This window comes from Lissotriton vulgaris, chromosome 2_1 (genome assembly GCF_964263255.1).
Source record: "Lissotriton vulgaris chromosome 2_1, aLisVul1.2, whole genome shotgun sequence".
In the NCBI taxonomy this organism is placed as follows: Eukaryota; Metazoa; Chordata; class Amphibia; order Caudata; family Salamandridae; genus Lissotriton; species Lissotriton vulgaris.
In genome coordinates this window covers 1,803,692,869-1,803,718,893 of record NC_141687.1, presented here as the reverse complement: position 1 = coordinate 1,803,718,893, position 26,025 = coordinate 1,803,692,869, and the positions used below count along the sequence as shown (strand labels likewise).

Here is a 26,025-nt window from a genome sequence, read left to right as displayed (position 1 = left end):
TGGTTTTACTGTTGGGGCACACAGCACCATGTTATAGATTTTATTAACATAACCATGCCTTTTTCTGTCCCTTGTAGTTGTTATCTACCAAGATTATGACATCAATGGGTGTTATATATATTTAATATTATATATACACTAAAATTAAGAGCGGTACCAAGGAACCCTCGCATCTTTGGTCCTGAAGAATAGCCGAATTGTAGGGCTAGAAACAAGTTGACCAGAGTAACCTAGGCACATTGTATCCTTAATGTTCCCAATTTTCCCCGATTAAAAAAAAAAAAATCTTTTTATTAATAAAACCAAAAAAGAGAAGGCATCTGGTGACGTATACCGCCATCACATTTGTCATATGTGCATTTCCATATTACAAAATAATACACCCAGAATTACATTTAGGTATCACAGGGACTCGTGCGCTACCACTTCTTCCCGAGCAACTGGAGGAACACATATATTTCCACTGTAACTATTCCAAGCACCCCAAACCTTCCCCCATTTCGCAGGGCAACCCTTGGCAACATAGACCGACCGCTCCCTGTACATGCACCAGTCCAAGTCCTCTATCCACCTCTTGACCCGGGGTGGTTGGCTAGCGCCCCACAGCTGAGCAATGTTGCGTTTGGCAATCATACACGCCAGGGTCGCCCACTGCCTCCCGTGTGTACTCAAGTCTGTAGGCTCCCAGAAGTTTAGGATACACCTTCGAGCCTCCGGTATAATCTCCACCCCCAGCACCTCTCGCATCTTGTCATGAATTTTAACCCAATATTGCTGTATTTCTGCAGAATGCCACAAGATATGCATAAGGATTCCAAGCTCCCCACACCCCCTCCGACAATCCCCACTCTCCGCCCGACAAATGTGCACAAGCCGGGGCCCCGTGACATACGACCTGTGAAGAATTTTTAAATGCACAAGCCTGAGTCTCATTTGAATTGCCACTACTTTTGGAGAGGAGACTGCCTCCCTCCAGTCCTCATCGTCTAGTTCCAAACCATAATTTCCCCTGATTTTAACCATAAGACATAGGGGCAACTGTAAAAACATTTTACTACTATCCAGGTGTTTTTAATTTCTTTTTTTCCCTCCACTCGGACCTCAACACTTCATCAACTCATAGTACCAACTATAAGTACTCCCACATCTCCGTAGGTCAAAGCACACACCGTTCCACAGCAGGACAGGAATAACCTGATTATGAAGCATGCCACCAAGGGGTCAACCCTGGTGGGTGAGGGTTATTTAAGTAAAACACATAGTTTTCCTTTAGAAAAACATCTAAGTGGAAAGAAAAATACCCTTCATGAAACAGAGGGGCTCACTATGATTACTAGGTGTGTGGTCTGGAAGACGAGCCCTCCTCTTCCTATTTTTTCCTCTACCTCCCCCTTTATTTATTTTGTATTTTTTTAAGTATTTGGAAGGTAGTCAGGGCTGCAACTGCTTAAAGTTTTAAGTAATTTGTTGTGGAATGACCTGGGTCATACAGGAGAACTCCTCTGGCTGCAACCCTCCTCTAATCTCCCAGTGATCAGAATTCACCTGAGGTTCCGATTCTGGAATGGATGACAACTCCAGCACAGAGTAATAACATAGTACACATATAAGAATCACGTCAGTGCAATAGAACCGGATTGCAAAAAAAAAACATTACAAGGGAATACACTTTATGATATATGTATGCACTTTTATCACATTCCTAGCACAATGATGGTGGTGTCAAACCTGAAATGGAGCATATTGTTCCTAAATGTTCAACATTAGTTTCCTCTGGATGCTGGTTTGAGATTGCTTCACTTTAGTGGTGATGCATTTGTCTTATGTGAGCCAAACCACAGGTATGTAGATGTTATTGACACATGAGGGTGCCCACCGTTAATCTCCGAGTGCTATTTCATTACGAGAACAAGCAGTTCAGAGCAGTGTTTCCCTTGCAATGTTGTAATTGATTATTTCTTTTGTTAGATTGAGGAAGAGAAAAAACGAAAGAGGGAGGAATCTGCCAGGAAAAAACAAGAGCAGGAGGTAACTACTATACGTTTTTTGTACCATACACTTGAGTGGAGCTATAAATATTAGTAAATATATTTTTGCTCTGTATAAATTAAGACTTTAAACATTTTACATCCTGTGATAGTTATTTTTAAGTAAAACGTACACAAGAAAAATATATTTGAAGAATTTAAAGTGATAAGTAAAATCATTTTTGTTGTCATAATAATAGTGTCTTATTGATTGATTAACAATGACTAGAACTACCTGCTCAAAAGACTCATTTTCTATTCTGTAGATTTATATTCTGCAGGAATATTTCCATACGTCAGAAAGATTCTCTAGGAAAAAAAAATATTAAAAAGATGTTTTACTCTACAGAGATTATTAGTGGCTACATTTAAGGTAACATGATGCTACAGGTTGTAAAGAAAAAGCCCAGGCTGTGTTTTAATATCATGTTTATGTTCTCAGTGAGGAATCGGACTTAGTTAAACTCAGCTTGTCAAGCTTTTGACAGTTTTGTTTAATTTGTTATGGTCCATTTTAAGTCATTTTTAGGTCTTGTCTGTTGAGACCTATTCTGGATAATCATGCTACTTAACGTGGGCCTAGGGTCAGCCAACTGCTTACCATAGGTTGGCTTTCTTCTCAATCTCATTTGCCTGCTTCTTATTTGATGGCTTCCTTTCCTCTTCTTGTATTTGTCCCTCCCCTTGAGTATAACTTCTTTACCATCCTTTTGTAGGGATGAATTATATCCTTCCACTGGTCACTGTCAAGGAAAATGTTTTTAATTTTCGATTTAGCACTTCCATGCAAGTGCGTGTTTTTTCTTGCTCTGATCCAGGGAACTGCTTACCCACTCATATAACTGTGCTCTCTGTTGAAATTCTGTCTGTTACTTTCTCTGCTCCCACTCAGCTTTTTTTAGTCATTTTTTTTTTGTTTCCTCCATTACGCACCAACCATGTTCACTGTTTCTCTTGCCACTTCGGAGCGCTTTATTCCCGCCTCACCATCCCCCCGCCCTCTAATGTTACTCCTCTGACCTCCCCCACCACCCCCGTTGTGTCATTTGGAGGGGCTGACAACTTCAATTTGTTGCCCCACGCTTTGCTGTCATTTGATAGTATTTGTGATCAGCAAGGGCGTCAACTATAAAAAAAAAAAAACGATATATGGTTGTACCCCAACACCTTGCTTCAATCCAAATCTTTGGTGAACGTCCCTCTGAACTGTGGCTTAAATGGTATCAGAGGGGCTTTCAAATGCTCTTAAATCAGTTCTCCAGCTGTAGTCTCCAGGCTTCAGTCACTTTGCTCGCTTTTTTGCTTCTGACAGATTGCCAAGAGCTCCCTGACTCTCACACAATCTTTCTTTCATCATAGGTCACTCTCAATCTCTACTCGTTTTGCTTCATGCACTTGATCCAATCAAAATTCAGGCATCCTAGCAGCACCCGTAACACACTGAATGGCCATCTACTCTTTCTCTTTCATATCAGAGCTCATCATATGTCAAATCACCTTGGCTGTTTCCAAGCAATTCATATGTATATCCAGGTCCTGTGTGAGAGTTTTCCAAGTGTTTCATATGCCAGTTAATCATCCACCTCAAGGAGCTTGGCACCTATCTTCAAAACTAATTTTACACAAGTAAATGGTTCTGCAGATGGTGCCCATGTAGCCCATCACTGGAAACTGGTCAGCATTTACTACTAATTTGTTCTGTCAAAAGACAGAATGTAGTGCCCTAATCCACTAAAGAAAACCGTAGTTCAGTCCTCAAAAATAGTCATTGGGCTTTAATCTATTGTATAGTAAGTAAATGCATAATTAATATAGGACCACAAACCATGTGACTTATATCAGCATTCCTAGGTGGCAATATGCAACCTTCTACTAAATATATATTTATTGGCTACTGTTTACAGGAGAAATCATGAAACAATTGGAAGTATTTTAGATCTAACAGGCTGCCACCAGGTTCAGCCCAAGGCATACTCCACCTGTAACCATGGAGAATGCCATGCCACCATCGAAGTGGCTTAGTAACTTGACTGGTGGCAAAAGTAGTCTTTCATTTGGACACTGTCCGCAGATTCTTCTCCTGCAATGGATCTGGGAAATTTGCAATAGTTCTTCTGTACCGACAAGTGGCAGCGTGGCTCCAAGTTTGCGCAAACACCTCCCCGTCACAGAACCATCCATATATGGTGCCACCCAGCACTTTGACATCAGTTGCCTTTTTCTGCATCCTTCGAGGTAGAGCTGATGTGTTCTTTTAATGTTTTCTGTTTTCTTTTGTTCTAAAAGATATTTGCAGTGCTGTAAAACCTGTTTGAGCTCCTTTCGGTCCCCCACCACTCTGCTGTCTTCCTTATTTGGTTAGTCTCCATTCAGAGATATCCTGGACCACGTTTGGTCCACACACTGTGGTGGATGGAAGGTGAACTTTAGTGGCCCATGGCGATCAACTAGAGAACTGTGGGTCCAGCTCTTACTCCGGATCCAGCTCAGACGGTAATTTGAGGACTCTTCCCCTTTGTCGATGTCACCTTTCCTCTGAGAGGTTGAGAAGTGTTTGTCCAGTCTAACATTGCTCTTGACCGCGAGGAACGTCAGCTGATCGTCGTTCACCTATTGACTCTGACCGGTATATTATCATCTGACTTGACTACTGCCTGGTTGGGAAGGGGACTGGTACTTGCTCTGTTCCAGTGCTGTGTCCAGTGTTGGCAGGTCTGCTCTGCCACCTGGTGCTGAATCCAAGTGGTGGCATTCACCAGGCTAGTTCCCCCCCTTCACCCCCCACCTCCTTCCAGGCCACCCCACCCCAGAGGAAAGAGATTGGGCAGTCTAAAGATAAAAACAAAGAGTTCTCTAAAGGCCCCCAAAAACCTGTTCAAGAGCGTGGGGCCAGAGCTAATACACAGTCCAAAGGAGGCACCAGGGTAAGAACTGAGATCCCAAGAAAATGTGGTACTTTCATTGTAAGACCAATGGGCACCTATCTGGGGACCCTAACTGTCCCAAAAAGGTTCACCTTAGTGCACCTGCAGTTCCTGCTGCAGTGGCGAGTCTCCAGATGGGATCCTTGGTGTGCCCTGACCATGTCAGAGAGCACACTGAAGCCACTTTAGTCTCAGAGGGTGGGGTGGATGTAGCTGCCCTGGCTATCTGCCCCAGTATCCTGGAGAAATTCAGACAACAGCCACATATTAATGGGGTTAGAGTGGAAGCACTGAGGGATACAGGTGCTAGTGTCACCATGGTGACTGAAAAACTGATATGCCCAAAGCAGTACTTGACTGGAGAAATCTATCCAGTCATCAAGGCTAATAACCAGACTAAGGTCCATCCCAATGCAATGGTGTCCTTAGAATGGACAGGGGTTAGTGGCCAAAAGACGGTGGTCATATCCTCTGCAATTCCTGTAGCCTGTCTGCTAAGAAATTATCTATAGAGTCCTCAGCCTGAGCTGTGGTAGAGCTGAAGTCCCATGCAGCCGTGCTTGGGGATACCTGAGTGTGTGTGTGTGGGTGTGTGTGTGTGTGTGTGTGTGAAACCCAGAGCACAAAGCAAAGCCCAGAGTGAAAAAGAGGAGTTAGAGCCTGGAATAATGGCCCGATCCCCCAAGAGAGAAGGTAAAACGTCTAGGAAACCACCTTCAAGCCACACACAAGCTCAGGTCCCCTGTTCTCAGGAAAAAGACCTGTCAGCCCCAGAGGGAACTGAGCCCTAGGAGCATGGGCCTTACAATGCAGAGCTCCTAGGCCCAGGGAGACGGTCTAGGAAAGATCTGTGCCAGGGACCTGTCCCACTCTTGAGAGCCTGAGCCAGCAAGCTACTGACCAGGAAAAGGGCTCCTACAGAACCTAAAGGGAGAAGGGACTCCTGTACACTGAGTCCAGAGACCCCAAAACTGGTGCCACTCGAAGATTGTTAGTGCCTCAGCAGTTCATACTGTCTTTAGCTAATGACATCCCTTTTGCTGGGCATCTTGGCCAGACCAAAACGTGAAGTAGGTTAGTCACCCACTTCTACTGGCCAGATATGTACCAGAAAGGGAAGGAGTTTTGTAACTTCTGTGTTACCTGTCAAGTCAGTGGCAACCCAGGTAACCACCCAAAGGCCCCCTTAATTCCACTGCCAATGATTGGCTTTCCCTTTGAAAGGGTAAGGGTTGACGTTGTTGGCCCCCTTGACCCTCAAACAGCAACAGACATCAGATCTATACTGGTGGTAGTGGATCATAACACCCACTCTTGTAAATATACTCAAGAGTGCCCTGGCAACTGCAGGAACAATGACAGTCCTAAGTGGAATGTCTTAGGGCCCTCTTGAGAATCTTTACAAGAGTTGGTTTTCCTAAGGAGGTGGTGTGAGACAGAGTTAGTAAGTTCATGTCTGGTTATCTAAAGGCCATGTGGAATGAGTGTGGTGTGACTCACAAGTTCACTACCTCATATCACCCACAAACTAAAGTAAGAAATTCAACAAAACCATGAAAGGCATCTTGTCTATACTGCCCCCCTAGCCCAGATTGTCAAAGCATCAGTTTTTGAAGTAATTTCTCACGCTGACGATACTCAGCTTATCATTCTTTTGGACAGGACATTGACAGGTGTTGTTTTCAAGCCTGCATGAGGAACATTGCAGCCTAGATGTCCAAAAACTGCCTCCAGCTGAATAATGAGAAGACCGAGATTCTGCTGTTTCGCAAAGCTCAACATCTCTGGTCCCCAGACTGGTGACCTTACGAAATGGGACTGCCCCCCTGTCCAAGTAAATCAGCGAAAAATCTTGGTATTAATCTGGATCATGAATTGTCCATGAAAAGTCAAGTAGACGCCATAAGCTTGTGACCCAGAAAGCCCTCTACGGAACTGGCCCAGGCTATCTACAAGACAGAATTACGTTTTATGCCCCCCAGAAAAATCTTCACTCTACAAATCTCTGCCTTGCCAGAATTCTTTGAATCAGGAAGACTAAGTTAGGGGGCAGAGCCCTGTCTTTCTTGCGCCCTCCCTCTGGAACAAACTTCCACAGACCCTGAGATGCATTAAGGTGATGCCTGTGTTTAAAAAAAAGCTAAAGTCCTGGCTTTTTTCCAGCCCCTAGATTTCTCCCTTTGTTTCCCCACTGACACTCTTTCGACAGCAGTGCCAGGACACTCTTTAGAGTATCAGTTGCACTTTATAAATAACCCCAAATAGAAATAAGAGGGTCTTGATTTGCTACATTGCGGCTCCTGAGGAAATTCTTCCCTAGGTAGCTTGTTCGGGCAGAAAAAAATGATCATCAGCCATTAGAATACATTAACGCTCTGTTGATAGCAGCCAGCGAAACCCTCCTGACTAAATTGCAGATGGTGCAAAATACGGCTACCCTGGATGGTTTGTATTCTCCTGGCAAACGCTCCTTCTGCCCCCAAGCTCTGTTCTCCTCACTTGCTTCCTGTCAGGAAGAGTATTTTCTATGAGATTTGTTGTCTTGCCAATAAAGCCTTATTTGGCAAGTCCCCTCTAGCATAAAGACAAACTACGTTACTACTGTCCCTCTTGCACACTAAGATCTAGCGATAAGGCGTTGCTGTCTATTCCCTGTGTCCAAACATCAAGTTATCGGGCAGAGGCTATTCCCTCACTGCTCTGACAACGTGGAAACTGCTTCCAAGCCACCTTTGCGGCTACTCAGATTTCACCCAATGTAAAAAGTTTCTAAACACCTGGCTGTTTTAAATTATTAGGTGCGTTTCAATGTGGAGCTCGAGCACCGAGATACACCTCCAGTTGTGATTTGTAGCTCTATACTAAATGGATATAACATAACCTGATCATGGGAATCGCTGTAAAACTCAGAAGGAGATGGGATGTCCTTTTGCCATGCACCGAGATACACTTCCAGTTGAGATTTGTAGCGCTATACTAAATGGATATAACATAGCATAACATGATCATGGGACTCGCTGAAAAACTCAGAAGGAGATGGGGTGTCCTTTTCCCATGCCTGCTTTTCACCTACAGAGAAGTGCCATGGAGTGGGCGTTAGTCCATTTGAATCTCGGTTTGGTCATCCTGTGAGTTGACCATTGTGTCTAGTAAAGAAAGGCCAGGAGAAGCACTTGGAGGAGGTACTTGGTCTATATTCAAGGATGGCTGAGAAGATGGAGAAAGCATCCAAACTCCTTGAGGCTAGCCAAGTGCTGCAGAGGCTCTGGTATGACCAAAAGGCAGCACTGGTGGAATTCTAACAAAGGCAGAAGGTGTGGGTACTTGAGCCTGTGGCTCTCTGGCACTACAAGACAAATGGAGTGGTCTTTACCCTATCCTTGAAAGGAGATGTGAACCCACCTACTTAGTTGAAGTAGGCACTAGCAGGAGTCCTCGAAGGGTCATCCACTTGAACCACCTAAATAAAGCCTTTCCATAATAGGGCTGATGTGGCCATACTGATGGTCACCGATGAGGAACAGGAAGAAGAGAGTGAACACTCCCTGACCTCCTCTCCCACAGTAGTAACGTAGTAAAAACTTGTGTTGAGTTGGCATTCGTGAAAGTAAACGATTCGGCATATAGACAGGCATATTAATTTCGCTGTCGTGATGCCAATTTTGTTATAAAGGCTATTTGTAATAAAGCCTTTGTAAAAAAATATGTTTCCTGCAAATGATAGGTGAAAACCCGAAACTGTTGAGGTGGTCCATCTACCTACAGGGAATGGACTTTACAGTGGAACACAGACCTGTGACCGACTATGCCAGTGTAGATGGCCTTTCCAGGTTTTTCCACTTCGACAATGAGTATTGTATTCTCTTGGAAAAGGTAAGACTCATTCTTTTTCGTTTGAGCGGTGTTGTGTAGGAAAGTGACCCTTTTTGACATGGTCACCCCCAATTTTTGCCTGGTACTTGATGTAGTTTTGACAGGAGTGAACTGGGTTCCTGCTATCTAGGTCCCCAGTTCTAGATCTCTTTCCCTAAAACTGTATAATTGATCTCCAATTGGCAATACCAGTTGCACCCCTAGTGGATTGTTCCCCTGGCACCTAGGATCTGGGTACTAAAGAGGGTCCCTAAGGGTGCAGCAAGTATTTTGCCGTCCTAAGGGATTGCTCACCACACTAAGGCCAACGGTGCTGAGCCAAAAGATCAATTGATATACAGAATGTTGAGCAATGTCAAACATTCACCCCAGAACAGAGATGTGGGCCTAAATCTATCGTTCTTTTGCTCCCCATGCCATTCCAAGTTAAACTCAGCCATATGCAAATCAGTCTTGACCCTGAGCCCCATCGGAACAGTCTAGCCCGAACCACCCGGCCAGGTCCTCCCAGCACTCTGTCCTTCATCTTATTGTGCTTGCTATGTTCACCCTAAGTGGCCAAGGGTATGCCCAGAATGGGTCTCTTGCTTTGCCAGTGGATTCAAGCTAGCCTGGCTGATGAGGGTAATACTCCGAAACTATTCCCAGATCACTTGTTTGCAGTCAAGGCAGGACCTGGCCTGGCAGTTCGGGCTGAACTGTTCCAATGAGAAGCAGGGTCAAGATGTTTTGTATATGGCTGGTTTCAACCTGGGGTGGCATAGTGAGTGAGAACGATGGATTAAACCCAGATCTGTGACTGGGGGTGAGTAGTTGAAAAGTTTCAGGACTCCGTCCATCATCTTGTGTTTGCTACTTTCACCGTAAGTGGCCATGGGTCTCTTGCTCGCTGTGCCACTAGATTCAAGCTAGTCTGGCTGATGATGGGCAGTACCCCAAAACCGGTCCCATGATGCTGGTTTCTGGCCCAGGGAGGACCCGGCCTGGCAGTTCAGGCTGGACTGTTCACGTGAGGAGCAGGGTCAAGACTGATCTGCATATGGCTGGGTCCAAACTAGGGTGGCATAGTGAGCAAAAGAACGATGGATTAAATCTAGATCTGTGACTGGGGGCGAGTGGTTGAAAAGTTTTAGCACTCCGTCCATCAAATTGTTGTGTGCATTGACAGTATAGAGCCCCCTGGTGAGTCAAGGGGGGCCCGGGAGAACAGCGACATGGAGACACAGTATCAACCAAAAGGCAAGCCAGGTCTGCAATAGCAGCGGCCACAGCATCACCAGTAGCCAAAGCATGGTGGTCTCTTGAAGCTGTCCCCAGGGATAATTGCATTTGCCACAAAGACAGTATAGCCCCTGGTGAGTTCCAATAGCGTGGAGGAGCCTGCGGTGCACTGTAGAGCTGCGACCAAGGCTAAATTATAGGGCTGCCAGTGAGTTGAAACTAAGGTGCCTGCCAATTATACGGTCCCCAGCCACAAATGACTTTGGGAGTGGCCCTGACAGTACCTGCCTGGAAAGAAGCCGGCCGTCTTAACATTACTGAGGGGTCCCTAATGTGCTACAGGGGACACTGAGAACTTTCAATTTGAGAGGCCATTATGGCCCACTGCTACCGCCGCCTTTCTTTAGCAAACTGCTTAGTTAGGCAAACAGTAGGAAAAACCGACCGGCCACAATGGAATAACTCATCAGGGAGTTGCTCCTGGTTGGTGGCGGTTATTACCAGTATGGCCTCTACTGAAATCAACGACTCTGATTCTCAACGGTGATGACCAGGGCGGTGATGCCAGAATGGCACATCTAACAAAACTGGCCTATTTGAGCTCCCCATGATGGGGAAAGTAAAACCGTAATGGAGTAAAGACAGAGTCCTATTGATGAACCTCGCAAGAAGGTGATGCACACACATAAAAGGGCTTTATGGCCGCAAACCAGGAGGTCCAGGGCTCTCTAGAGACAAATATTGATATGGTCTCCACAGAGGTCACACTATGTAGGGTGGACCTTTGCAATATCAGTGCAAGAATGAAGATGGCTAAAGACTCGCTCACAACCCTCCATGTGAAACTGCGGCTATTAAGAAACAAGTTAAGGAACTCTACGGATGTCTTGGGGGGGAAAGTGGAGGACTACAAGGGATGCTCAAGGAGCAATAACATTCATATTCTCAGGGTTCTAGAGAAAGCAGAGGGGCCGCAGTGGACCTTTTCGTTGAGGACCCCATCCTGAAGGCTTTGCATTCCAGAGGTCTATCAAAAATACTTTTCTGTTGAATGAGCTCATAGCATCTCGGGCACCCTGCCCAAGCCGGGTGCCCCAACCTGCACGATCATAGCCAGGATCCTTAACTTCAGGGATCACTGTGTAATTCTGCGGACAGCCCACTGCGCCCGCCTGTCAAATACGACAATGCAGTCATCATTTTTTATCCAGACCTCACACAACTTTACTGAGGTTAAGATGGTCTTTAGAGAACAAGACTGGAAATACTCCATTATGTCACCTCTTAGTTGCAAGTCGTAGGGGGCAGGAAGACCTGGCACTTCACAACCTCAGAGGCATAATGTTTCAGTATTGGTTTGGGGCGACAGGCACTCTGCAATGTTTGGGAGGAGTGGGTTTCTAGTCCACTGGGCAGGTAGGCAGGGAAGGGGGTGTTCAGTGGTTTTATTTGCTATTTTATTTTGTTTGAGAGTACACTTATTTTGTGCAGCACTGACATTGCAATTTATCAGCACCATGATGCTCCTCTGAGTGAAAGCTGCACTCTACAAGTACATTATAACATAACATAACTTCTCATGCGTGCACCTGGTATCCTTGCTCATCTCGCCGGGTTTGATGGTAGGTTTAGTAGACCGAAGAGACTGTAAGCTACGGAAGATGGCCCTGGCACATCGGCTATAAAACTATTATCTTGGAATGTTGATGGCCTGGGAAAGAAAATTAACAAGCATTGGTAAATTCATTAAGTTTCATCTATGTGATTAATAATAAGCTGCTTTTTGTTGTAAGTTGTAGCTTGGTGAATAGGTGTGCAATATAAGTTACTGATAGTCTGTTCAAGTGTTATGATTTGATTTTTAAGACAGCCAATATATTGTGCTGTTACTGGTGTTATATTAAAGTGGAGAGAATAGGTAAATAGGTTAGTACTATGATAAATCAAGTTTTAAATGGGATTAATCCATTATTAGTGAAAGAGACTGTAGAAGGCAGCAGCCATTGTAACCTTGAGCAGTCGCACAGAAGTGTATTCACGTGGGGCACCGTATTACACTGTGGCCCTTCTGTGAAGCAGCACATGGAATACTAAATTACACATCAAAATCCCCAATAAAACGGCTGCTTTCTGTTCAGGCTGGCATTTTTCAGATTGATAGGTGTGTTAATGTATTTGGTGATCACGAGTGCGCATATAATTCCTATCCGTGTGTGGCATTTATTGAGCACACAATGATGTCAAAGAGCTTTTCGAAAGTCCCACGAAGATGGCCGAACACCGTCCATGGCGACCTTTATTGGAAGTCGCTGCAAGAAACAATGTAACAGGTTGTATTTTCTATTATTTATTGCAAGAGGTTTTATAGTAGGATTAGTAAAGCAGGTGATCTGCTGGCGATGAGTACAAGTGAGTCTCTCTGGTGAGGTTCTGCAGAGCCATGACGTACTTTTCTTCTCAGTCTTTATTTGACAGAGTCAGCTCGTTTATATGTGCACACGTGTTCATGACGCAGAGGTGAAACTGAATGCAATTTTTTTTTTAAATCCTGAGTGAGGTGAGGCATAGCATCAGATATATCAGTGGGTTAAGCTTTGGTACCTACTGCTGCTGTCACCCCCTGTCACATGACATAGCACCCTTGCTGCTGAGGTCAGTGGCTAACCTGCTGGTCACCGGTCCGAATCCTGCAGGGCCTACATCAGATAGGCATCATTCGTACGTCTATTCAAGGCACCCAGTTTTTCTTGGTAATAGTATATGTGTTATTGTCAGCGCCACAAGCCATAATTATTGATGGTAAGGGTGAGGGTACAGAACGCTACATGCATGCATTTACTCAGCAAAAGCAAATATGCCAGAATGTGCGAACAAGGCAGCACTGTTATGTACGGCAGGAACACCCTTTTTATCATGGCGACGAGGTGAGGGTTGGGCATTAGAGCAAGTCAGACGTGCGCTAAAGGGAAACCCGTCTGTAGGGCACCGACTCCAGGGATGGGGCTAATCTAACATGACTGTAAGACTCGTCCTCAGGGAAGAGGCAGGGGCTAGCCAGGTATGGCCGGGGGCTGTCACTTCCGCCGCAGATGGAGAGGGCGCATGATTTATTGGGCTCTTTTGTCTTTTATTTGCTCTCTCTGCTTTAATTAAAATCCAAAAGCTGGGCATAATCTGGCCTAGTGTCAAGGCTGTGTGCCAGCTAGTTCATATTGTTTAGATTAATTTAACGTTTATAGTAATTGTGATTGAACGGATGAATGGGTGATGACAATAAAGGGGTGTAGAGTGGATGGATGCGCGTGGTGTGAAACAATGCACTTATAACAAGCCAAAGCCTGCCCAGGTTAGTGTACTCACCAGCACAGTCCCTTTTAAAGAAATGACGACTGGGCTCCAGCTCCAGCTCCCTCCTACAGACTCACCAGGCTATTTATGTAACTCAGTAAACAAGTACTGAAGTGGGTGCCTGCTTGTGCCTGGGATGGGGTATGGGGGGTAGGACTGTTGGGTGCACACAATGAGTAAATCACACATGTTTGTCCCTGCTAATGCCTCAGGGGCACTAACTAGATGGTCCTGCTTCATCTGGAGCGCCGAGAATGAATAAAATATGCATCGGAAGCTCTCCACAGAGATAACTGCGCGCTTAGCCCACTGCACACTGTAACTAGAACACAAGGGTGTAGCTCATGTTAGGTTTTAGTTTGTTTTCCCGACCCTTGCTTGAGGTGCATAAAAGAAATTCCACCAAAGGGGATGAACACAGTAGTTTGACGATGGGAAACTGATAAGAGAAACAACCGCAGAAGAACAGGAAATAGAACACCTACAACCAATAGAAACAAGGAAAAGTAAAGTGACAAGCACAAGGACCTATAAGAAGTGAAGGCGGGATGTAAGTCCCTTTTAAGGCTATATTTAATACAATAGATTAAAGCACAGCACAAGTGCTGTGCAGGCCAAACATAAAAAAGGAGTTGTCTTGCAACACATCAAACCTCTGGCACCTGATGTGGTCCTCCTCCAAGAGACTCATATGATGGGTAATACCTATCGTGCTTCAGGTAGATGGGGCTACAAAATGGTTGGCTATGCTGGCTATACAGCTGTCTCTAGAGGGTGGGTATTCAAATTCGAAAGACACTACCACTTATTATTTACCATGTTTGGCCCCACAACTGGTCCCAGGATGCGTGTTTCTGGTCTAAGGAGGACTTGGCCTGTCAGTGGGGAGCAGGGCCAAGCCTAATTTTCATATGGCTGGATTCAAACTGTAATGACGTGGCAAGCAAAAAAACAAAATTGATTCATTCCAGATCTGTGACAAGGGGGTGAATGTTTGATTTGTCAGCATTCCGTCCATCATCTGTTCTTTTTGCAGGGTGAGATCCTGGCTTAGATGTTTGCCTCTCATCTAATTAAAGTGATTACAACATTAGTTCATCCGAACCAGTTGGGGTTAATCCCTGATAGGAGTACCATTCTCAATTTGATGTGCCTTTATGGCGTTCTGAGGGTAATGTGTAATCTCCAGGAAAATGCCCTGGTACTCTTGCTAGATGTTGATGTTGATGTTGAGGTATTTGTATAGCGCGCTGTCGCTCCAAGGAGCATCCTGGCGCTGCGACTTCATTACTAGTAAATTGACAAGTTTTAACTGATTGTAGATGTTTTGTATAATCAGACAAGTGATTTGCAAACTGATTCGGCTAAGCCATAGATCCATGTTTTTAGTGATTTTTTAAAGGTCTGTTCTGATGTAATTGTGCGAAGATGGGCGGGGAGTTTGTTCCAGGCTTTAGCTCCTAAAACTGCCAAAGATTTTCCTCCCTTGGTGGCAAGTCTGAACTTGGGGACAGTCATCAAATTGGCAGTAGCTGACCTGAGTTCTCTAGTGGGGTGGTATCTGTGGAACTTGTTGGACAGATATTTTGGACCACGCTTATGAAAAGCTCTAAAAGTGATCACAAGGATTTTGAACAGTATGCACTTCTGAATAGGAAGCCAGTGCAACATGTCCAAGGCGGCCGATGCTAATGATTTTCTGGGCCACCTTAGAACCAGCCGCGCCACCGAGTTCTGTACCATCTGTAATTTGTGCAAGGTGGATTTTGCCACCCCTGCATACAGACTGTTACAGTAATCAATTCTTGATGTAACTAATGCAATTGCTACTGTACGGCGGGCTGATAAAGGCAGGAAATTGAAAAAGTTTCGGAGACCTTTTATGATATTAAAACAAAGGGCGGCCACTTCTCTAGATTGTTGCTTGAAAGAGAGCATCTCATCAAATTTTATTCCCAGTTTTCGAGTTGCACTGATGGTGTTTGGTGGGGCTTCCGCATCAGATGGCCAGCAGGTGTGTGGAGAGAAGAGGTTATTTTTAACAAATGGTAAAATCTCTGTTTTAGCAGAGTTACATTTAAGATGGTTATCATGCATCCAGTTGAAAGTCGCGGTCAGACACTCTTTCAGAACCTGTTCTGCTTTATCTGTATTGTCGTCCAGAACCAGGACCAATTGAGTGTTGTCTGCGTATGCTATAGTACTTACATTGTAGGAAGCAATAAGGTTGATCAGGGGCGCCATATAAAGATTAAACAAAGTAGGGCTCAAACTTGAGCCCTGTGGCACCCCTGAACCAATCTCCTTCTCCCCCGAATGGAACTGTCCGAGCATGGTTATCTGTTTTCTATGCAACAGGAAGTTTTTGAACCATTTTAACACGGTGCCCCCTATGCCAGCCTTAACAAGGCGATGTAGTAAAATGGCATGGGACACCATGTCAAATGCTGCAGATAGATCGAGGAGGATTAAAACTGCCCTCCTGCCTCGATCTAGTGCAGCTCTTATGGTTTCCGTTGTTGACAGAAGTGCTAATTCTGTAGAATGGTTTGCTCTGAACCATGCCTGATTTGGATGTAGGATATTATTTGCTTCTAGGAATGTTGAGAGCTGTTTATTGACAAGGGCTTCAGCACATTTACATATGGCGGGGAGTTGTGAGATGGGCCGCAGATTTGATAAGACAGAAGGATCATGAAAGGTCTTTTTTTGCAGTGGTTTTACTATTGCAGTCTTCCAGACAATGGGAACATCTCCGGATTGGAGTGATGTGTTAACAATGGCATTGATCACGGGGTTGACCTCATCTTTAATTGCGTGGATCAATGAAGGGGGGCAGGGGTCAAGTGGCGAACCAGATTTAATTTTTTAGATGATTTGTGAAGAGTCTGCAAGATCAATCGTGGCAAAGGTGTTCCAGCTGATTGACCCAAGGTTATTATCTTGTACAGTGTCTTCGTCGTTTAGAGGGGTTAGAGGAAAATCTTTGGTAAGATTGATAATTTTTTGTTCGAAATAATTTGCAATCTCGTTACAAAAGATCTGTGAGGGTGGAATTTCCTGGGATAGGAATTTAGGATTTCGAAAACTTTTAACAATTCAGAAAATTTCCTTTTGATTGTTCTGTGAGGCTTCTATCCGATTTGTAAAATAGTTTATTTTGCTACGTTTGATTAGTGCATGGTATTTCCGTCTAACTGTTTTAAAAATTTCCTGGTCGTCGTTGTTATAATGCCTACGCCATTTTCGTTCTAATCTTCGTACTGTTTACAGTGTATCTTTTAATTCACTAGTGAGCCCAGGGGCTGAGATTTTCCCTTGTTTAGATTTTAATTTTCTGGCTCCCCCGGAAGTCAGTTTCTCCCCTATGGATCTCATCCATCTCTCATAGCTAAGATTGTCAGCGACAACTTCCCCATGCATCGATGGTTTATTTTCTTTTACCCAATTTGGTAGATCTGGGTGATTCATAATTTTCGCCCAGCATGGAATCGGGTTCTCGTTTCTCACTATATCTGGTTTTACGACCTTAGTTTCTTCAGTTTTGAGGCTGAATGCGATAAATTTATGGTCAGTCCAAGTTAGGAGCAAGGGAGTGGAAACCTTAATAGTATTGAGATTGGAGCAAATACAATCTAAAACATGCCCAGCTATGTGTGTAGGATCAGTCGTAAGTATTGTCAGTCCCAACACATGCATAATGTCTTTAAAACACAGCACATCTGGGTCACTAGTGCTGTCAAGGTGCAGGTTTAGGTCTCCCAGTAAGGTAAAATTGGCGGCCTTTAACGTCAAGCTGGTGAGAACGTCACCCATACTTTCCAGAAAGTTGCTAGCTTGTCCTGGTGGGCGATATATTAATGCTCCGGAGAACATAAAGGAGTCATGGGCCTGTAGGTTGAAGGCTAAACATTCCGCTCCTTTGAAGTCGGGTAGTTCCGAAATATTACATTTGAGGGTCTCTCGATGTATAATAGCAATCCCCCCCCCCTTTTTGTACGGGTCTATCTAGTCTCTGTATCCTATAACCAGGTGGCAGTGCACGTACAATGTCTGGGCTGGACCAGTCTCTAAGCCACGTTTCCGTGACTAAGAGGCAGTCCAGATTGGTCTCTGAGATTAAGTCATACATGTGTAGTGTATTCTTACACATGGAGCGGGCATTAATTAGCTCTCCATTAATGACCATGTATATAGTTTTCGAAGACTGCTTTAAATGGGGTTGTAAAGTTTGTTTACAGGCAATACAACAAATGTGCCCTAGCCATTTGTCTACATTTATGGCATGATGACATTGCATACAACTGGGGTTCAATGACAATAACTCTTCTCTAGATATCTGACCTGGATTGTTTTTTTGAGCAGAAGGGGCAGCCCCCAGCCCGTCCTTGGCGCGGACGGGGGGCAGACGGGCTGGACTTCGGCGCGACTCCAGCGCGCCCGCTGACCGCGTCTGAGCGCTGGGGCTGTGTGTACGCCCAATATGGCCGCTGAAATGCCGCCTCCAACTCAGCACCTCAATCGGCTGAATATGGGGCGATTCTGGCAGTAAGGTTGATGCGATTAGCAATGTGCAGGAATCTTATTAAAATACAAAAGCTTGGCGGCGCAAAATAGGTTTTCAAAACACAACTAATAAAATTATACAAAACGCTAGTAATGCTCTGGTCTATCTCCCGGCTTCTGCCTCAGGAGAGCTATGAAGTCTCGCGAACGGATGTATTCTCTGTTTTTATAGTGGAGCCTCGAGTGCTAGAGCGCTGGGGCTGTGTGTACGCCCCATATGGCTGCTGAAATGCCGCCTCCCACTCAGCACCTCATTCGGCTGAATATGGGGCGATTCTGGCAGTAAGGTTGATGCGATTAGCAATGTGCAGGAATCTTATTAAAATACAAAAGCTTGGCGGCGCAAAATAGGTTTTCAAAACACAACTAATAAAATTATACCAAGCGCTGGTAATGCTCTGGTCTATCTCCCGGCTTCCACCTCAGGAGAGCTATGAAGTCTGAAGATACCAATACGGCATTCGATACTTTGGATTGGGATTATATATTTGAGGTGTTAGCCAGACTAGGAATCTGCCCTCGATTTGTGAAGTGGATGGGCCTCCAGTATTCTGACCCGTTAGCTCAGGTGAATGTCAACGTGGTAACCTCCCGTGTAGTCAGACTTCAACGTGGCATTCGGCTGGGTTGTCCTTTGTCAACACTTGGTTTTTTCTTTGGTACTGTATACCCTTGTGGCTTGGGTTAGACAGTACCCGTTGGTCCGCAGACTGCACTGGACCAACCTATGGGAAGACGAAATATCATTATAAGCCAATGATGTGCTGCTTTATATGACAGGCCCAGTTTTCACACTCAACAGATTGATGCAGGTACTTACTTTATTTGGCTATTAATCGGGCTAAACAATCAACTGGTGAAAATCCTTAATCTATATCGAGCAGGGCCCAACATCTTACTACCCTGTGACTGTGTCGGACTTATAGTTACAGAGGAGTTCTGATACCTCAGGATTTATATTACAACTCATCTCCGACATTGGAGATACCGGCCATTGTTGCTTCTCAGTAGTTCCGCCTTGTTTAAAATGATGTTCCTACCCAGTTCCCTACATGCTCTACAAAATACACACTATACGGTTCGCAGTTCATATTTCACAGTAATTGAAAGCAATTTTAAGGCGCTGCTTTGGAATGGGGCAAGGTACAAATAGCGCTTTACTAGCTCATGGGGGGTTGGTATGACAGGGGGATAGCCCTGCCCGTTATCCAGAAATACTACTACATGGCGCAATTGACCACCATAAACAGCTGGATTTTCCTGCCATTGGGCAAACCTGCATTCCAGATGGGTAGGCTGGTGATGCTGCCATGGGGATATGCCTTAGGGCTCTTTACAGTGCTACTAAAATGCAAAGCATCCATGGTCTGCCAGCAGTGGTGATACACTGCTGGCATACAGTTATGACGGCCCTGTGCTGGAGGGGCAGGATTACTCAAGTAACACCTCTGTGGGATACGACGGAGTTGGGTATCCTAGGGATAAAACTAGTGTTTCATAAATGGGACCTAATTGTTTCCTCCCTTTAGTAGACCTAGAGCATGACAATGAACTGGCCTCCACTGACACCTATCAATACCTACAAATACAACATCCACTTAGAGCAGCATTGCCGAAAGGAGCAGCACTCCAGGAGGCTTCACCCCTAGAGGACAGGCAACTGGATGAATATATGCCTTGGAAATTACATCTCTGACATATAAAAGCTGATCAATAATGGCCCTAATGCCCTGTTGTGTTTAAGGGAACGGTGGGCCCGGAACTTAGACGGCCTAGAAAGCGACGAGTGGATGGAGGCCCTTGCATTCCCCAGAGAGGTGGTCATACAGGCGAGGTTCTGCTTAGTTCAACATAAGATACTACACTGTACTATTATGCTCAATTCACTATGTTCAAGATGGGTAGTTAGACCAAATGAGTGTTGTAGGTGTGGCTCTGGACAAATAGGCACTTTTTACCATACTGATAGATTGTTGAATGTATGGGTTCGCTCTGCAGTGGTACTGTGACCACCTCTGCAATATGGTGCTTACTAAATACCTGGGACGAAATGGAGCATGGAGCAAGCATGGATCACACTGGGACGGGCAATAACCAGAAGGAACATTGCAAGACTATGGGGATGCGGAACAAGTGCTACAACGGAGAGACTGGCAGTATGTTGGCTGAGAAAGTGGTAAATGAGGGCTGCTGTGGCTGCACCCAAAGATGGGCAAAGATTTCGGGGTGTTGGGATGAATACAGAGGTATTATCTGTGACTCCCTTTTCCCCATTGCTCTCAAGGGGCTAACATCTGGACATTCTGTGTTAACCAAAATTACTAACTAAACTTAGGGAGGAGAAGGAAGAGATGCTGTTAATATTGCATGATGAGATGCTACTGAATTCACTGAACCTGTTAATGCACAAAAATGTGTTCAATATGTTTATTATTTTTCTAAAAGTGGAAATTCGCTCTGCAAAAACAAAGATTAAAGTGACATTCTAGTTCGTTTTTTAAAAGAAACCTGAGCTAACTTTAAAAAACCCCAAAATTAGGGAAAGTATTGAGTTACAGTTTAGTGAACTAACTGTGACATGCCCCTGTCACAAATTGCTTATGACCTCACATATTACATCACTCATGACATGTTAAAAGACTAAAAAGGTTGCAGAGCTTTAAAGATTTTTGTACAAGCAGTACTTCTTGCTAAACACTTTAATGTATGAATTCACCTGATGTGGGCTGCATAGTCACATTTCAAAGCAGGTTCTGGCTAAATGAAAAGGCAGTAGCCACAAATTAGGAAATTCAATGCTGATCTTCACATTGTGTTATCCACTGGTGGATAACTGGGCACATGACCCTGTTAAATAGTTCATATGGAGTGCATTAGCCAAATTGAATATAAAGTGGAACATCTAGTTGCTAAACTACCCTTAAAGTTTTGCTTCATTGCGCAATATTCAGAAACATAAATTGATGGTATGACCCTCTAAGCGAAGGTTTAACTGTCAGTGTGCTTGTAACCATGGCTCTATGCTTGTATGCCATTGCGCTCATCTCAGAACTGTGTTTATTGTATTTGAACACTCTATAGTGGGTTGTCTACAAAGCCTGGCTGAAGCTCCTTTATCAGTGGTAACCATACCTATTAACCTTTACTCAAACGTATTGGTCAGGTGAAGTATTTAAGAAGGCATTCTCATTAAGGTGAATTGTAAACGAACACTTTTTGCTTAGACGTTCAAGCTAGTTTTGCTTTAGGTGACCTCATTAAAGCCTATGGAGGTATTTTAATTGTTGGGCATGAGAATACCATTAAAACAAAGGGTGTCACTAAATGTAGGAGAGTTGAGAGATTAAACATGTTTTAAATGTTACCAAAGCTTATGTCAGTTTACGGTTGATTCCTTAAACAAGAAAAAGCTCAGGTGAAGCTTTTTGAATTACTCCTGCTTTACAATTTCAGTAGAACACCGTCAGCATCATTGGATGATGTTGATGTAATCAATTAAGTCACTTACCATGTCATGAGTGATATAATATTTGACATCAGAAGAAGTGAATGAAGGGATCCCAAGTTGTAGTTAGTTCACTAAACTATATTTAGCAAATTTCTTTTTTTTAAATATTGGCTCATGTTGCTTCCCTGCACCTAACATTAACACTACTTTAACCTTTGTGTTTTTCAGTGAAGGTCTTTATTTTAATATATGCTAAAATCTTAGTAGCCAACCCAGCTATATCTTTGTTTTTTCAGTGAAATGTTTTTCAGTGATATATAAAGCGCACTTCGGGACCAGCCCTTCTCTTGTGCCTGACTCCTGACTGTGCTCTCCCTTGTAGCTAGAGGCTGCTGAATGGTTCAGTTTATGGCACCTCTTTCTGATCCTCGGTATATGAGGCATCTGTCTGTGGCCCCTTTGATGTTTGTTAGAATGTGAAGATGATGATTGAGTTTTGGGTGACTATCCTTGTCTTCTTTTCGTTTAGGTGGTTGGGGGTCTGTCAAAATGTCTTTGCTGGGGGGCGTGGCCAGCCATTATGGCCTTGAGGACTTGATTCTGATCGGCTCTGCTCCGAGCCCCATGAATCTGGTCCTCACGGTGGGCAGATAACAACAAAGAACACCTGGAATGGAGGAATAAAGCTTGCGAGGGCAGCAAGACACTGACTGCACCACCACGAAACCACAGGAGACCCGCTTCGGGGCTGGTGCTTGAAGACCTGCATGAGGAGAAAAGTTGCAAGATGGAAGCAGTGCTCGCAGAACTCTGAGAGCCACACTGAGACTGAATCCCTTGTTCTGCATGGTGGCAAGAGGCATAAAGGAGGCACCGGTATGGGCAGGCCCCTCTGGGGGCAGATTTCTGGAGCCCTGGGCGGAGAGGCAACTGGATCTGGGTCCCAGTGGGTGCGGCGGACACCACCTCGCTCCATGCGGTCGTGAAGGGGGCCAGACCATCACCAGCTCTTATGACAAGGTGGGAGTGTACCAGCAGGCATTAGCGGTGGGAGGCCGTCCTGGACCTGAATAACCCCCCGGCTGCATCCTGAGTCCCGGCGAGAATCTGGGGCATTGGAGAGTCTTGCGGCAGGGGTTGCCGACATTTCCTGACCCTATCGTGGTGCCCGCATGGTCACTGGTGCCGTGCGAGACTCCACCCCGGGACTAATACCGCAGAGATTCGGTCCTGGCTGGGAAGCAGAGGGCCCTGCGACGGGGAGAGTGACTATAGTTGAGCACCCCTTCGCAGGGGCTTTGTGACAGTCTAGCCACATATTTTGATGCCAAAATCAATTTGATCTATAAACAATTTCCCCAAGAAATGGACCAGGGGCCACGTGTCAACTCCGAATTAGTACTGAGATTGGACTCAGGAGATGGTCTGAAACAGTTTAAACATATTGATGTTTCACAAGTGGAAGCCTTGCTAAAAAAGGCTAAATCTGAATCTCCCTTGGATATTATGCCTGCACATAAGTTCGCTCTTTTAGCCTCTTCTCTGGTAGCCCCCATTGTTGAGATCTTATACTCATCACTATATGAAGGCAGTGTGCCTTTAGACTGGAAGGCCGCTCAGGTAATACCCATTAAGAAGAAAGATCAGGTGTCCGCTGAAGTGCTCTCCAACTACCACCCGATTTTGCTTCTTCCTTTAATGGGTAAGATGGTGGAAAGCCATGCCAACACACAGTTAATGGATTACTTTGAGATTAACGGCATTCTTGACCCTTCACAGTCCGGATTTAGATCTAACTACTCAACGGAGACAAACCCTCATTGGGGTCACAGACTATATTAAAATGGCTTTGGATGACAATAAAGGAGTGATGCTGGTCCTATTGGACCTAACCGCAGCCTTTGACATGGTCTCTCATCAGCAATTGATACTCCGGCTGAGAGAGAGATCGGTCTGCAAGAGCTGGCGCTCAAATGGCTTATTAGTTTTCTGGACCAGCGCACGCAAACTTTCAATCTGTGTACACTCCGCTCACGAACTGTGAAGCTTAGCAAGGGGGTGCCCCAGGGCTCTTGCTTGAGCTGACTTTATTCAATATCTACGTAGCCCCCCCCCTTGCTCAAGTCATCCGAAATTATGTCTTCATGCCATTTTCTTACGCAGATGATACTCCATTACTCCTATCCTTAGATATGACTGATCATTTCTTGCAGCTAAATGCAGCCAAAATCGAAATCTTGCTGTTTGGTCCTGCACTCACCTCCTGGTCGCCTTCATGGTGGCCGACGGTGTTAGGCCCCGCTCCCTCTCCTACCTTGGTGGCAAAAAATCTAGGAGTCCAGTTGGATGCACGGCTATCAATGAAAGATCAAATAATGACCACCATTAGGACCAGTTATAGCACCCTGAGCCTTTTGAGTAGAGTGTTAATTTGGCTGCCTCTCGCAGTACGTAGAACCCTGGTTCAGGCTCTGATTATAGGTTGCCTTGACTATTGTAATGCCCTACTGGCATCTGCAAATGAGGGCCTTCTTAACAGATTACAGATCGTTCAAAATGTGCTTAGTCCTTAATAAACCACCTCGTACCACCTTAGGGCCATTACTGAAGTTGCTTCATTGGCTTCCTATTCGCCAAAGAATAAAGTGTAAGCTCTGCTTGTTTGCCCGTAGAGCTGTTTTTGGAAAATGCCTGCGTTATATGGCAGATAAGTTTAAATTGTATCGCCCGAATCGGTGTCTTAGATCAGAAAAAAATTGGCTGCTGGCGGTCCCGCGCTTTAAGAAAATTTGAATTTAAGGTAAAACAATTGCCTTTCTGGCCCCAAAATACTGGAATTCCCTACCAGAGGAGCTTCAAAAATGCTCTAGCTTCACGCGCTTCAAGAAACTCCTGAAGAAGGAATTATTTAGGTCATGGTAATCTATGCCAGTCCTCTCTGTTTTTCTATGTTAGCGCAGAGATATCCCTATGGGGGTGAATCCTGCGCTTTACAAATTCCTTACATACATACATACATGCATTAGATACCACAGGACCCATCAGTGACCAAGCCTTCCAATGCTTCCTGATGCCAGTCCAAACGGAGGCCCCATCAGTGACTACAGTATGAGTGGGTCTGGCCAGTGATTACCGTAGAAAGGGGGTCCTCCTCAGACTTGACTCCCGGCTGCACCGTGGGGCCCGACGGGGCTTCAAGACTTTGGCAGGGTTCCTGAAGGAACTGTCAGTCTCTTCCTTGCCCTATGATGGCGCCGCGAGGCCACACACGACTGGTGACCTAGGCTTGGGGATTAACTCTGCTGATAATAGTGGGCCTGGAGAGGGGAGGGACGCATCCGGACAGCTCAGTAAGCATCAGGGGCCAGCGAGGATCATTCAGCAATGCAACACCCTAACTCAGGCTGTATAACTCCCTGGAGCTCTATGGAAGCAGAGGGACCCTGGGCTTGGGGTGAACACCTGTATGTGGCCGGTCTACATAGCTTTAACCTAACTTCCAAACGGAGAGGGAGCGGTTCTACGCTAACCAAAACCTGTGCCCTTATGCCATCTACAACAACTCAGTCTAGTAGAGTCTGTAGCTACTTTACCCTAACTGGGCCTGGAGAGGAAGAGGTAGGAGCCCTCACGTCCGGCGGGATGGCGCTCACTCGAGAAGACCTACTGGTATCGCTAAAGGAATTCAAGAGGGAGCTCAGGGAGGACATCAAGTCTGACATTAGCGCATCGTTTGACGCTTTCAGAGCCAAGATGGGTATGGCGCTCCAAGCAGACATGGACTCGGTCGGTACCCGTACTCTGGACTTAGAGAAGAAATTTCAAGAACTAGAGGGCCGAGTGAAACCCTTGGAAGAGGGAGCCACCGATCTGACCGCTCAATTGAGCTCCTCCCTGCTCAAAAGCGAGGACTTAGAGAACCGCTCCCTTAGAGATAATATAAGAGTAAGGGGCCTGGAAGAGGGGAGGGAGCTGAACTGGAGGTGTTCATGGTGGGCCTCTTCAGCGATGCCAGACCAAGTACCAATGGACTTACCCCTTTGGCATAACCTTCAGTTATGGTAACAAACAACACCACTACACGGAAGTGAAGGGAGCAGCGGCCCTGAGAGGTCTCAAGAAATCCCCATCACAGCAGGCAGACGACTGAACAGCGCTCACTGCGTCCCTGACAGGCGCTCAAAAGGGGTGGCAACACTGCCAGGCGCTGACAAGTTATGGAACTCCTACTTGCGACCCAAAGATGAGACATGCGGCCCCCATGACAGACGGATCAAATGAAGGCATCACCCTGGGAGAGAGAGGTCAGGATGGGGGGTCCCTTATAGTACTGAATCCACGGGTGGCGAGATGAGGGGGAAGAAGCAGAAAAGGACAGAAAAGATGGGTACCTCTCTCTTGCTGGACAGGGACCGGCCTCTGATGTTTGTCTTCACCATTTATCTTTGTCTGCGATTCATTCTAGCTTTAGAGTTAACATGCAATATGAAAATAGTGCCCAAACGTGTGCAACTGGGGTTGGAGTTGCCAAGAGCAAACATGCGTTACAGTTTTTGTTCCGTTTTGTGGTTATCACTGTGGTGCCTAAGATGTGACATATTTGTTTGGTTTGCGGAGG

At 45.2% G+C, this 26,025-nt stretch overlaps 1 protein-coding gene across 2 annotated transcripts in view; it reads left to right on the top strand.

Annotated features, from left to right (window-relative positions):
* CARS1 (cysteinyl-tRNA synthetase 1) overlaps positions 1–26,025 on the top strand; it is a 395,563-nt gene that overhangs the window by 349,603 nt on the left and 19,935 nt on the right. For both annotated transcript variants that reach the window (XM_086957866.1, XM_086957867.1), the window contains one exon: positions 1,969–2,028. In XM_086957866.1, the coding sequence (XP_086813992.1) occupies positions 1,969–2,028 (60 nt within the window). The remainder of the gene's footprint in view (positions 1–1,968; positions 2,029–26,025) is intronic.